The sequence below is a fragment of the Panthera uncia genome, chromosome E1 (assembly GCF_023721935.1).
Source record: "Panthera uncia isolate 11264 chromosome E1, Puncia_PCG_1.0, whole genome shotgun sequence".
NCBI classification, from domain to species: domain Eukaryota; kingdom Metazoa; phylum Chordata; class Mammalia; order Carnivora; family Felidae; genus Panthera; species Panthera uncia.
In genome coordinates this window covers 42,842,686-42,856,457 of record NC_064814.1, presented here as the reverse complement: position 1 = coordinate 42,856,457, position 13,772 = coordinate 42,842,686, and the positions used below count along the sequence as shown (strand labels likewise).

The 13,772-nt window shown below is 40.1% G+C and overlaps 1 protein-coding gene across 3 annotated transcripts in view; it reads left to right on the top strand.

Moving 5' to 3' along the window:
* BLMH (bleomycin hydrolase) overlaps window positions 1-13,772 on the top strand; it is a 46,587-nt gene that overhangs the window by 30,488 nt on the left and 2,327 nt on the right. For 2 of the 3 annotated variants that reach the window (XR_007459360.1, XM_049637973.1), the window contains exon 11: window positions 56-125. Coding sequence is in view for 2 of the 3 variants with exons in the window: in XM_049637973.1 (XP_049493930.1) it covers window positions 56-125 (70 nt within the window). In the remaining variant the exon portion in view is untranslated. Of the gene's footprint in view, window positions 1-55; window positions 126-5,358; window positions 5,562-13,772 lie in introns of those variants that run through there. The other variant, XM_049637972.1, reaches the window with a different exon arrangement.

The following is a 13,772-nucleotide window of genomic DNA, read 5'->3' as shown; positions in this document are numbered from 1 at the left end:
CCTCAGCAGGAGGGATCTAGTTTCAGACCATACACTGTTATCCACTTTTTTGCAGGATGATCAGGATGGTACATTTGTGAAATGGAGAGTGGAGAATTCATGGGGTGAAGATCATGGCCACAAAGGTGAGCTTAATCTGATAATACTAACTCGGGGTTGACTGGAGTCGGTGCTACTCTGCCTCCTAAGACATAGGAGTAAAAAGCTGCACTAGTGTGGAGTATTTTTCAGTAATTAGTCTATTAGCTAGATTATTCTATGGAAAATCTAAGGATCTGGTGTGCCCCCACGATCCCTGTGACCAGCATGGTGTGCCAGAACCCACAGTTTATCTCTGACACCAATATGTGCTAGCATTCATTCTAAACCATGCTGACCCTTCTAGATCTTGTACCAGAATCACTTGACCAATGACCAAATGCTATTTGGTGTATTTTCACCTACTGCGCTCTCTAGAAAGTTAAAGCCTTCTGAGTGGGAGAATAGGATTGGCAAGAAACTTTAGGCATTTATTGGAGAGTCCTTAGAAGTCCAAAGAGCAGAGGAGCTCTCTGGTTACCGTTTAGAACTGCTCTATTCTGACAAATCAAAACCCAGGCAGAAGTCATAAGGACATTATAGTAATTAGGCTAAAAGCTAACAGGTAATAGGTAATATGAGTTGGAGAAAAATAAATAGATATATAAGCAAAATGAAGAAAATAAAAATTTCTAATAGTGATATCAGCCAGAGATCACCATTGACTAACAGTTTAGGGTATATCCTTGCAAATTTTTGAGACCATATATTTCAAGACAGTTTTTCATAGTAAATCAAAGCCTTCTAAGGTGTTTTTATGCTTTAATTTTTAGGGTTTCAAACCCAAAGTGGCAACCACCATAAAGTATTGTACGTGTGTGCTGGTGGCATTTTGTAGCCACTCTTTCCCACAGCCCATATTCTTTTTAAAAAAAAAAATTTTTTTTAACGTTTATTTATTTTTGAGACAGAGAGAGACAGAGCATGAACAGGGGAGGGGCAGAGAGAGAGGGAGACACAGAATCAGAAGCAGGCTCCAGGCTCTGAGCCGTCAGCCCAGAGCCCGACGCGGGGCTCAAACTCACAGACCGCAAGATCGTGACCTGGGCTGAAGTCGGATGTCTAACCGACTGAGCCACCCAGGCGCCCCCCCCCCCCCCCCCCACAGCCCATATTCTTAACATTAGTCAGTGGATTCTGGTTAGGAAAAACATCATAACCACAGCTTACTAGACCAGTTAGGAGACTGAGAAGAAGTAGGTAGGAAATCCAGTAGATACCCAAACACTTAGAATCAAACTTCAGCATACATCCCACCAATCAGGAATCAGCCAGAAACATCCTTATTGAAAAAGAAAATAGAGATCTCAGCAGCTCTTTGCCTGTTGCCTCCCTGTATGTTTAGATAGTGATTTCCCAGCTATGTTTTTCAGAGCCGTAGGATTTCCAAAGGTAAAAGATGGAGAAGAAAGGGTGTGGAGGTTTGGAAGTGAGCAGATGGGGCGTCAGTCATTTATATTTTCAAACTACTGTCTTAGAAGAGTCTGTTAACCTGAGTTTTAAACTTGAGTGTGCTGTGATTCAGCAGCATGGGCCCATACATGACAGCCAAAACCTGGAAGCCATTTAATTTGTCTTTCCAAGTCTTTTCATCTCCCCGTGATAGGATCATTGGTAGATTTTGACTAACCATCCCCAGGATCTGCTGTGAAACTCAGCAGCTCGGTGTTTATATGTAAACAAATACCAGGGCTGTTAGTGCAGTTCATCATCAGATAGTTGCATATCTCCCTGCTGTTATTCTGTGATTGTGGGCACTTATTAATTAAATTAACTGGTGTGAATTAAAGTATAATATATTTCAGTGTTTATTTTTGAGAGAGAGAGAGAGAGCATGCATATTAGAGGAGGGGCAGAGAGAGAGGGAGACAGAATCCCAAGCAGTCTCCATACCATCAGCGTGAGCGCAGAGCCCAACGCGGAGCTCAAACCCATGAACCGCAAGATCATGACCTGAGCCAAAATCAAAAATTAGACACTTAACCGACTGAGCCACCTGGGTACCCCCCCAAGTGCAGCATATTTTAAAATTGGTGATTCCTTATATGATGAATTTTGTTTTAAGACAAACACACATAGGGATCAGATGGAGAGGAGTAGAAACCTGAACAAACCTAGCAGAAAGTAACGGACACTCATAATTCAGTTACATCTGCAAATTGGTAGTAGTTAAGAAATGGATGCAGAGGAATAGCTTGTCTTAATTTGGAAGGATTTGATATTTGTAACATTTTACAACATAAGATACTGCTCCAGATGGACCTCTGTAGCTTCTGTTTCATTTTTGGTCTAATTTGGTCCCTTGTAATTGGGCTTGTGTCCATAATGGTTAGTGTCTAGGAAGTGGACTCAAGTTACGGTTTGTTTAGATGAGCCTGGACCTGTTGGCTTGCTTCTGTGATATTTTTCCATCTGTCACAGTCACTCAATTTATAGATAGTAGTGTTTTTTGTTGGTCTCAGCCTGTCCATAGCCGGTGTCGTGGCTTGAACACCCTTGTGGTTTTTACTATGATTACAGGATACCCTTAAGTGGTAACCATCAGGAAACTTTGAAAAAGTAAAAGTTTATTGCTTACAGAACCTGGAAATTACACAGCTCACGTGGGGCCAGACATTGAGGTCACAGGTAGACAGAGAGCATGCACATGCCTGAGGTTCTGCTTTAAATAGAATTGAGGATGGGAAACTAGGGTTTTGCAGGCTCACTGTTTATTGGTGAATTTAAAACATAAGAGCAGGAACTTAAAGTGTGGGAAGAGAAGAAGCAAGTGGCCTAAATGGTCAGTTATTGAAATCAACTAGGATTTCTAAAACAAAGGAGCCTCAGTTGGGGGAGGTGGCCTGGCTCTTTCTCTAGTCACGTGGCTGACAATGTGTTTATTTGAGATAAACATCTTGGCAGTGGATGCCATTGCAATCAAAGCCTAAGTCAGGCACTTGCATTACAAAACAACAACAACAACAACAAACCTCTCAGGGTTTACACTACATGGTAGTATCCATTTAAGAGAGAATAAACACATAAAGTCAGACAAGTGCTTTCTTCTGTGTAGTGTGAGTTATTGCCTTTATTGCTTTGGACCTAAATACTCTTAACGAGGATTCTGGGCCACTATTATTTTTTTTTCCCATTCAACTATACCTCTTTACTTACTCAAAAGTTTTATTTTTGCTAACTTATTCCATTATGTTGAGAGAACTGAGGTCTTGATCCTTGTGATCTGCCTGTAATCCTTGGTGAAATCTTCAGCTATCTAGTTAAGATTAAACTAACTTTTTTGTTGTTGTTCTTGAATAACTAAAATGCCTGAGATTATGCAGAGCAAAGCATTTCAGTGGAGAACTAAAAGCTAAGAAATTGAGGAGTGGGGAATAAGGAATAGTTCATTCAAAGCCAAAATAAATAAATTATTTTCATGTGTTTCTTAGTGATGTTCTTTTTTACTTAACAGGAAGGAAGGAAAGAAAACATAAATCTAACTTCATTAGCATACTTGGCCTGACCTTAGGAGAGTGTGTATAGTATGTTGTTATGCTGGCAATATGTGTTTACCCCAGTGAGGCCCTCCTATCTGGCATCCTGGTGGGCATTGGCTGGCATGTGTGAAGCAGAAGCTCTGTTTGTGCTCCCTCTGGAGACATGACAGCCTTAAACAGCAATGCTGGGATTTTGTTTCTGTAGATAACATTGTTAACAGTTTGTTACTATTCTCTTTGGGATTTCTGCCTGTTAAGACTGATGGTTTCTGAAAAAGCAGTGTTGATAATACAAGCCAGATGTAAACAGAGCAGAGATACTTAGGCATGCTGCCCTTGCCCTCTCCTCAGTCCTGGCTTTGGTCTTCCCCATCGGTCCTGTTTCCCCAAGTGAACAAAAGTACTTTCTGACCACAAGAGATATAAAAAGAGAAATTCATTCTTGTCTAACTGGGCCCATTGGGTTACTTCATGTTGGTGAATTCCAGTATTCTTAGTCAGCTGGACTGAAAATTGGATGCATATCTAACATGTTGTATTACCAACAAGGCTTTCTTTTTGCACCTGCTTCTTAAAATACTTAGCTGTGTGTTTTGTACGTTTATGGATCGTATCAGAAAAGGCGGGGGCGTGCCTAGCTGGCTCAGTCGGTAGAACATGTGACTCTTGATCTTAAGGTTGTGAGTTCAAGCCCCACGTTGAGTGTAGCGTTTACTTAAAAAAATTAAAATCTTAAAAAAAAGAAAAAGAAATGAATTTCACAACTGGATAAGGGAACAGACCTTGGGACTTGTTACACTGCCTACCATTTGGAGAAGTTGGTAGACTTATTAGAGTAAAATGGTTTGTAAAGTATTTAAGAATTTAAAATAGAGGAAATAACCTTTGGTGTTTCTCTTAGTCAGAAAATCACTTGAAAAGAGGACACTCTTCAAGCCAAAATAAGCTGCAGGTCATCTAGATAATAAGTGATAGAACCAGAATTATACCCAGAAAGTCTGACACTAGAGCCAGTTTTCTTAACCACTGAACTCTACTTCCTGTCAGTTTCTCTGTTCTTGTAGCTTCTATTCCACTCATGGAATAACAGAACAACAGAACAATTCATGATCTTTGGTGATCGGAAACTAGTGGTTGAGGGAACGTATAAAACCATAAAGGATTGGAGACATCGTGTAAATGGCTGATGTCAGGAAACTGGGCTCCTAGAGCACCATTTATGGCTGGGAATGTGAATAATAAGGGAGCAGGGTGGGGTATCTTGTGAAGTTTTATGTTCAAATTTAGCACGTTGTGAGTTGAGCAAGTAAAAAACTATGTAAATATCCCAAATTTCCCAGAATTATTTTGTCCATGCTGCTTTATAATGTGTGTGTTTGTTTCTTTTTCTTATTTTTTTATCATGGATACTTTTAAGCACATATAAAGTAAACAGAATAGTACTAAGGAACTTCCACGTGCCCATCACCCAGCTTCAATAATTATTGGCATTCTGTCATGCATATAACAAGGTGTTTCTGATCATCAATAAATTGAATTCTTGGATGTTGCTCCTAATGAGCCAGTCTTATTATGGAACTTTACTTCTCCAATGCGTTCACTTAGTCATGAAATGGTATTCTAGTTTTAAAATCTGATACAGCAGAGCTCTGAACATGGAGTTGTCATAACATGGTTCTTATTTAGTTTCTCAATATACTAAATAACACAGTCTTTAAGTGAGGGTAGGGAGAATATTATTTTCATCCTGCAGTGGTCACTGAAAGAAAATATTTCTTTTAAAAATTTTGTCTCTCCTCAGGCGCCTGGGTGGCTCAGTCGGTTAAGCGTCTGACTTTGGCTCAGGTCATAATATCAGTTTGTGGGCTTGAGCCCCTCATTGGGCTCTGTGGTGACAGCTCGGAGCCTGGAGCCTGCTTTGGATTCTGGTTCTCCCCCTCTCTCTGCCCCTCCCATGGTCATGCTCTGTCTCTCTCTGTCTCTCAATAATAAATAAACGTTAAAAAAAAATTTTTTTTTAAATTTTGTCTCTCCTAGTTTTCATTTTGAACCAAGATTAGTTTTTCTTTTTTTTTAATATATGAAATTTATTGTCAGATTGGTTTCCATACAACACCCAGTGCTCATCCCAAAAGGTGCCCTCCTCAATACCCATCACCCACCCTCCCCTCCCTCCCACCCCCCATCAACCCTCAGTTTGTTCTCAGTTTTTAACAGTCTCTTATGCTTTGGCTCTCTCCCACTCTAACCTCTTTTTTTTTTTTTTTTTAGTTTTTCATTTTTCAAATTCCTGTTGTGCCTTTCAGATACATGAACATTTGAATTTGTTTTTAACCTATATTCTTCATCTTTTCTTACAAGTAGCCTCTCTGTTCCTGATTTCATTTTAATGGAATTTTCAGACTTTCTCCTAAAAGAGAGTCTCTTGGTGATTTCAATTAAAGAGACTTCGGCATATTAGAGATTACTCTAGAAAGAAATTTATGTGGCTGATTCAGATTATATCTGGACTTCTCCTACTTCTGGAAAACCAGCCTCACCAGCCAAACTATCCCATATGATTTTGGAGACAGTATGTCCAAAGCTAGGCAAAAAAAAGTCCTCATATCCTTCATCTAATATCATATTGTGGAACCAGGAGAGACAGTGACTACTTTCTTGATTGTAGATCCTGGAAAGTAATTTAAGTCCTTACGGTTTCACATTCCTCTATCAGTAACATGTAATTTCTATTTCCTTATGATGTCCTACAGTTTGTATATACCCATCAAATGAAATAATGTATGAAAGCATTTTTCAAACTGTATGCTATTACATAACTCTGAAGAGTTTAATGGGTATTCTGTATTTCTGTCAGAGGTACTCAGTATATATAGCTCATAGCATCTTGCTTCATAAGAATTCAAAATTTGCTGATGCGTTTGTATTTATTTTTCCTCCTGGTATCAAGGTAGAGTAACTCAGGATAGGAGTATGGGTGATTATGCCCATGTTTTATGTGAAAAAACTGAAACTTGTTGAGAGGTTTTGATTTACTTGGATTGCACTGTGTCAGAGATAGAATTCGGACTCAGATTTCTTAGTTTGACAGAAGCAGCTTCCTAAAAATGTTTATTACCTATAAAAGATAACCTGTTATTTGCAGACCTATTTGAAATTCAGTTTTGTATTTCTGGCACAAGTAATGTAAATTATAGATAATATTGAGCTGAATATACTGAAACGAGAAAATTATATGAGCTAAAAACAGAGGCTTCTGACTTTCTGGAAGGGGGCAAGATACAAATTTGTTACTGCACTGCAATGTTTTCATGTCTCTTCTAGCTTGGGAAAAGTGCTGCTGTTACCAAGTATCAGAGTTCTTTCAAAGGGACTTCTCATCCTCTATCTTTATTAACCAAAGAGGCTGCATGACTTGGGCTAAAAAATAGTACATGTGAGTGAGTGAAACAAAGGAAGCTTGTGATCTCGGATCGACCGCTGCTTCCTTATCAAAGTGTATGACTAAGAAGGGCTACCATTTGTGAGAGGGGACAAACTATGGGACAGTTTGGGCTCCTCTTGACCTGTAACCAGGCATAAGTTTCAGGGACAAATATCCTCATATTCATCGTAGAGTTTTGTGCCATGTGTTTGCTTTCTACTGTTTTCACCTGATCGTCTCCAAGGTGTATTTGCATTAGTTTCAGAAGGATAAAGGTGAAGCACAGAACCCAGAGCCAGACCGCCCAGGTCCTGGCAGTCCCACCTATTGGCGGTATAACCTCGGTCATGGTATTTATCCTACCTAAGCCTTATGCTTCTCATCTATAAAGTAGGGATAATAACCATACCTGCCTCGGGTTGTCGCGACAACTGTACCAGGCATATAAGAAGTGTTCGGAATATTAGCTGTCATTGTGACTGTCGCTACTATTACCTATGGACAAATGAAGGCAGAACAAGAAGAAGGCCCCTTAAACTTTCTCTTCTAGAGGAGAGCTGTTTAACCTGCCCTCGCTTCCAGTTTCAGACCTCTTAAGAATTCAGGACTGTAGTGCAACCATCGTGCTACATCACCAGTTTACCGGATGAGTAACTCATCTTGTGGGCTTAGTTTCGTGAGAGAAAGCAGTGGAGGTGAATAAACCTAGTGCTGTGGAAAAAAACCATTAGCAGGAGCATCATCTCACATTTATTGATGGGGTGCAGGGAACCGTGCTCAGACCACGGTGGAGTGAATGTCTGGCCCACCAAGGAATTTATACTTCTTCATCAGGGATGCAGGAAGGGGATTTGAAGAGGGCCATGATGTGACAGAAGCGGCACTCATGGTGTGCTCCTCAGACTGTAAGATATAGGATAAGTAGACCCAGAAAAGGAAAAGGAGATGATTTCTCCAAGAGGGGCAGATGACGGAGAAATGGGAACTGGGGAGGGCCCCCACAAAGGGGAGACAGGAGGAAGACACTGAAGCTGAGGTGGGTGAGGGGTTAGCAAGGAGTCAAGGGACTAGATGGCATCCGGGAGAACGTGGTGGTAAATCGTGCTGCGGCAGAGCAGTCAGAAGATGCGTCCAGGGAAAAGGCCTTTAGGCAGGTTTTGGAAACTGTACGAGGGATGGGGATGCTGTTCTGCCACATCAGCAGCAGGACTAATCCCTTCAAATGCTAGGTGCAGTGAGAGGGCAGGAGGATTGAAGCTGGGACGATTGAGGTTGTAAATCTTGCCGCACATGTAGTTTTTAATTATAGGGATGAAGTGCAGCATACTCTAGGGGTAAACTGTAAGGTGGCTGGTGAGTGACTGAGCTGTGAAGGCTCCTTAGTGAGTCTTCAAGGGTGAGTGGAGTCTGAAGAAAGGTGTTAGGGTTGCGACTTTTTTTGGGAAGGAAGTGGGAGGCCAGCCAGAGAAAGGGTAGCTGAGGAGGGGTCTTGGCATGTGGAGCGTGCTTCAGCACATCTGAGGAATGAGGCCAAGAAATAGTGTGAGCTTTCGAGATTGAAAAGCAAGCTTTGCCTGAAACAGGAGTCATGATAGTTTTGGGGTCAGAGAGAAGTCATTGAGTTTCAGTGAGAAAATAGACCCTTGGATGACACCTAAATCTGTACTTGCCTCTCCTGTCCATCGTTCAAGATCTGGCAGAATTGTGTGTGCTCTCAGGCTCGCCTGGGTCGTGCTCACGGGTCCAGGAAAAGGAGAAATCAGACTGGTTGGTACGTTGCCGTTTCTCCTCAGCCCTGAGGTAGACAGGCTTCTTCTGGACTCCTTAGCAGAGGACACTTCTTTAGTAGCCTGTGCTTCTGCTATAACTAAATTTGGTTGTGATTTGATGGTTTAAAGAAACACAACCCACAAGCCAAAACAGCCCTCTTTCCCTACCATATTTTTCACTCTGTAAGCTCTCTAGCTTTTGTTTCTGGAAAGGAAAAAAAAAAAAAAAAGCCACAGGTAATACCAAGCTATAAGAGTATCCTTTCTCTTATCAGTGAAAGGTTCAGGAAATTGAATAGCCAAACTCACCGTATAGCCAAACTTTTGTGTTAACTCTGGAGGGAAAAGAAGCCTCTTCTCATATCAGTGTCCAATGTTTGTCTCATAAATGGCACTTGCGGTTCCCTTTCTTTCTCTCTCTCTCTCTCTCTTTTGTTTTTGAAACATCCACCCCAACCTGTTCTCTGTCTTCTCAATGCATGCCCTGGGAACACATGGCATCTCTGATTTAAAGATACAAAATACCTTATAAGCAAACCTCACAAAAACTGGGCACATGACTGCTGATGTGGAATGTGTGAGCAGGTGAAGTTCAGTTGCCTGAACTAGATTACGTGCTGTTATTTATTGCCTAAGCCATAACTACCTGGCCTCTGAGCACTCTCTAGAAGGAAGCTGAACCTCATGGAAAAGACTCTGAATTTGAAGACGGAGGTTTGAATGCGGGCTTTACTTACTGGCTACAGGACTTTAGACAATTCATACCAACCCTTCCTGCCTTGTAGCATTGTTTTAGGATTAAAATCAAAACAAGGGCAGTGGATGTGAAACTGCATTGTGAAGTGAAGCTTCCTACAGATTTATGCATATGCCTTTGTTTCGTTTTGCTTTTGAAAGTGTAATTCTTTTGACAAATGATAAAATCACATTGTTCCAAAATCAAATTACCAGAAAGCATATAAAGAGAAGGCTTTTTTTCCATTTCTGTCACTCTCCACTCCCTTCCCCTTCCCTTCTTTCAGGTTACCATTTCTGTTAGTTTCGTTGTATGTTTGCAGTGTGGTTTAGTGCAGCAGAGGTAACACGCCGTATTACCCTGCTCTGCCTCTTGCTCTCACTCCTCTAAACAGCATGTCTTGGAGGCATTTCATATCAGTATGTTTCCATATCGAGACAGCTTCATTATTTTCCATTGTCTGAATGTACCATAGTTTATTCAATCAGTTCCCTTACTAGTGGAACTTGGGGTACTTCCAGTTTTTTTGCTATTACAAACAGTATTGCAGTGAGTTAGTATATGCACAATGCTTAGAGCAGTGCTTGGCATATAGTAAGTGCTAAAAAAATATTAGTTATCGTGCATAAATACATACTATGTTCATGCAAGTATTGTGTGTCTGTGGGATAAAGTCCCAGAAATGGCATTAGTGAAGGCGGTGAATGCATTTGAAATTTGTCTAGATATTGCCAAATTTCATTTCAAGAGATTGTGTCATTTTGCACATTTGCAACACACTCAATAGAAATGTAAGGTATTACGACGGCTTTATACAGTGGGTACCCAACAAAAGTGGTTGACAGATTATCACCATGTAATTATCTGGTGAAATTGTATATGTTCCTAATTGGAGACTAGACTGTGCCAAGGCCTTAAGCGAGTGGTGGGTTTTCATTTAGACTATGCTTATAATGTTTTCTTACCATTCATCGTTCTTTTTTTCTCTTATTTTTTATTATAATAGTAGAAAAATGTTTATTAAGCATAGCACCAAAGTTAGAAATCATAAAGGAAAAGATTAATAAATTTGATTTCATGAAAATAAAAAGTTTTAGTTGACTAGAAAGCATCCTAGACTAAATTAGAGTGAAAATTATATGATAGGAAAAAATGTATGCCACCATTATAATATATAAATATATAGTGTGCTATTACTGATCACTACGAAAAAGGCAAACACACCAGGTGAAATAGGCAGAGGTGCCAGACAGGCACTTTACAAAAGAAAACTGTAAATAGCAAGCAAACACACATAAGAAAATTAAATAATTAAGGATGCGTACAAAGATTTAGTTGCAAAAATATTTATAGCAATGTTGTTTCTAAGCATGAAAACACAATCCAGACTTCAACAGTAGGGGATTGATCATAATTGGTTTACTCATACAAATTCAGCGCTTAAAAACTATGGTGTAGATAGATGTATTTTTTATTAATCAATATGGAAAGAGATGCATTGGAAAACAGCTTGTGTGGTACTTTGTAATAAAAGAGTGTGTATGATGTCTCATTTTATTAAATGTATAGAGTCTACCCGCAGTAACTATCAAAGGCTATATGTGAAATGTGGACAGGGCTTATCCCAAGGTGGTGGGATTGTAGGCTGTTTTTAAATTTATTCTCTTCTTCTCCTCATCCACCTCTTCCTCTTCCTCCTTGTGTTGTTCCTCTTCCTCCCATGCTTCCAAAATCTGTTCTAATATGCGTTAATTATTTGGGTAATCTTTAGTATTTGAAGTCAAAAACCAATATAAGAATTCAGAAATTTTGATAGGAAAATCACCTACCCTGTTGTATAAAATTATTTTGTTATTTTTTGTAAGTTTTTTTCACCTGTGTATCTGGATTTGTAACATGGTTGTAATTATATAGGGTATATCATTTTTAATATACTTTACTTTTATCACTTAAATATTTCCCATGTTGCTACATAGCCTTTGCAACTTCATTTTAAATGACTGGCTATGTTCCATGAAGCTGTTTCTCACTATTTATTAGGAAGTTGGAAATAGAACAATGCCAGTGAGGTTTTGCTTTCCTTTCTCGGAGGCTTTCTTCAACCTTGCATTATCACCATCAGGTGAAAGATTGGCAGTGATTTAATGAGGCCTTGACAGTCCAGCCTCCTTAGGTCCATGCTGCCAGACACATCCATCAGAGCAGAACAGAAACTTGATTTTGTCACATTCTTTTCAAAAATAGCCCTAAAAAACCCACCCCATGTTAACCACAAATCATTTGTTAGTGAGGTGAAGTACCTCGTAGACCAAAGACAGCACAAGATAGAAAATTGACCTAATCATGAATGATGGTGTATTTATCCCCTTAAGTCTGAGAGGTTAAATGTTAGATTTCTGGTAGAATTTCAGAAAACTGTTTTCTCAGGTAAAGATCTTCTTTCCCTTAAACTAACCTATTCACACCTTTTCTGTTTCTGAGTGAATCTGGCCTAATCCGTCTAGAGCTGTATCAACAGACACGGTTTTTCTCTTTACAAACCAACACTACCCTTTTTCTTAACAAATACAGAAACATTGCCAGTTTTTTTGAGGGACTAACTTATTTCTTTCTCACTGCATATAAACAACCACTTTAAAGTTTAAGCAAAATTTAATTTCACCTTCGTTCCTAAAGCTGACTTTATCTATTTACCTGTTTCCCAAAATATAACCTTGGGATCCTTGTTGCAGATTTTTCTGTTCCGTTTTCCCTGGGGAACGCCTGTTGTAGTTACCGAAGTGCTTAAGGGCTAGAAGCTGCAACTTTGTTCAAGTCAAAATGGCCACTTTAAACCTGCCTGAATGGGTACTTTGCTGCTTCCTTACACAGCACTCACTTGGGTTTCAGACATACTGATCCTAATCTCAAACTCCCAAGACACACAGTATACAACAGTTAGAGCAGCCCCAAGTTCATTATCTACTCAGGGTGCAATTACTTGGAGGCCACCTAGACTGTGAGGTTTTTGTAGGCCCCCAGAGAACTCATATCCTGAAGAGAGAGACTAATCAGGCAGGTCCTAAGGGTGGATTGCAATTGATAGGAGTTTTAATTTGTGAGGACTTAATCTGATCTGCTTTTGGAACAAGATAGTGTAGATGTACTTATTGTCCATTTTCTCTGTGCATTCTTTGAAGACTCATTTGATTGTGTGATGATAGTATTGTCATAAGGACACAGAACTTTATTACATGAATCTGCCCCTGTCCTTCACCTGCCTCACTGTCCAGAGCTGTGCTAGGGATTGATTTAGCCTGCATTATGTGGGGGCAGGAGGATGACCGGTGTCTCAAATGGTGTGGTATTCAGTAGTCTGGTCTCCATGCCCACTGAAAATTCCTTTTGGAGAGGGCAGATAATGAATTTCTCAGGAAGCAGTTACTTAGTATGCAGCAAGTACTGGCCCTTCAGCTGACCAAGTTGAGAGTTGATGTCAGTTGATAGAACTATCTGTCCGTTGATAGAACTTACTGGCAGTGGTGCAGGTGACAGTAAGGGCCAGGTCCTTGACTGGCTGACGCAAGCAAAGCAGGGCCTTTGGAGAATATAATTAAGACAGAAACCAGAAACAGCACAGGCTACAGCGTTTGTCTGTGTTCCCCTCTCCTGTCTCCCCTGCCGAGAAGAAGAGAGCCGGATCAGGAGGCTTGCATCCGCGGACAAAGATGTGTTCCCTCACGTGACTTGGAAGGAGCCCTTGGGCACTTCTCTGGGGTGTTTTCTTACGAGATCAGATACCCTGTGCCACATCAGAGCGAGCTGTCTTTGGCTTCTGTCAGAGGTGAAGAGGAGAATTGGGCACAGGGTGACCTCACCAAAATAGTTGTGGTTTTATGTCAGATAATGTCCTCTGTTGCACCATTTAGCTTACCTTCATGTTGCATTTTAATTACTTAAATCAGTCTGGCATTTAGAGCAGCAGTTGTCAAAGTTGTCAACCTCCCTTTGAGGGAGGTTGCAGGGTCTTCCCTTCTCCAGCAGCCTATCTGTATAAGGCCAGATTTTACTTCCTCTACTTCAGCCAGAACAACAGATTGCAGACAGAAGCAGATACAAGAATTCGTCTGTCTTCCATGAAGCCAGACATTAAATTGTAAAACAAAACCACTTTTCTAACTGAAGTTTAGTTTGTTTTGGAGAATATAATTATTTTTTCCTAAAAATATGTTATTTACATTCATGTTTTTTGATTCTTATGAATTAGTATTTTTAACTTAAGGTTTTAATTTCAAATACGGTAGGTA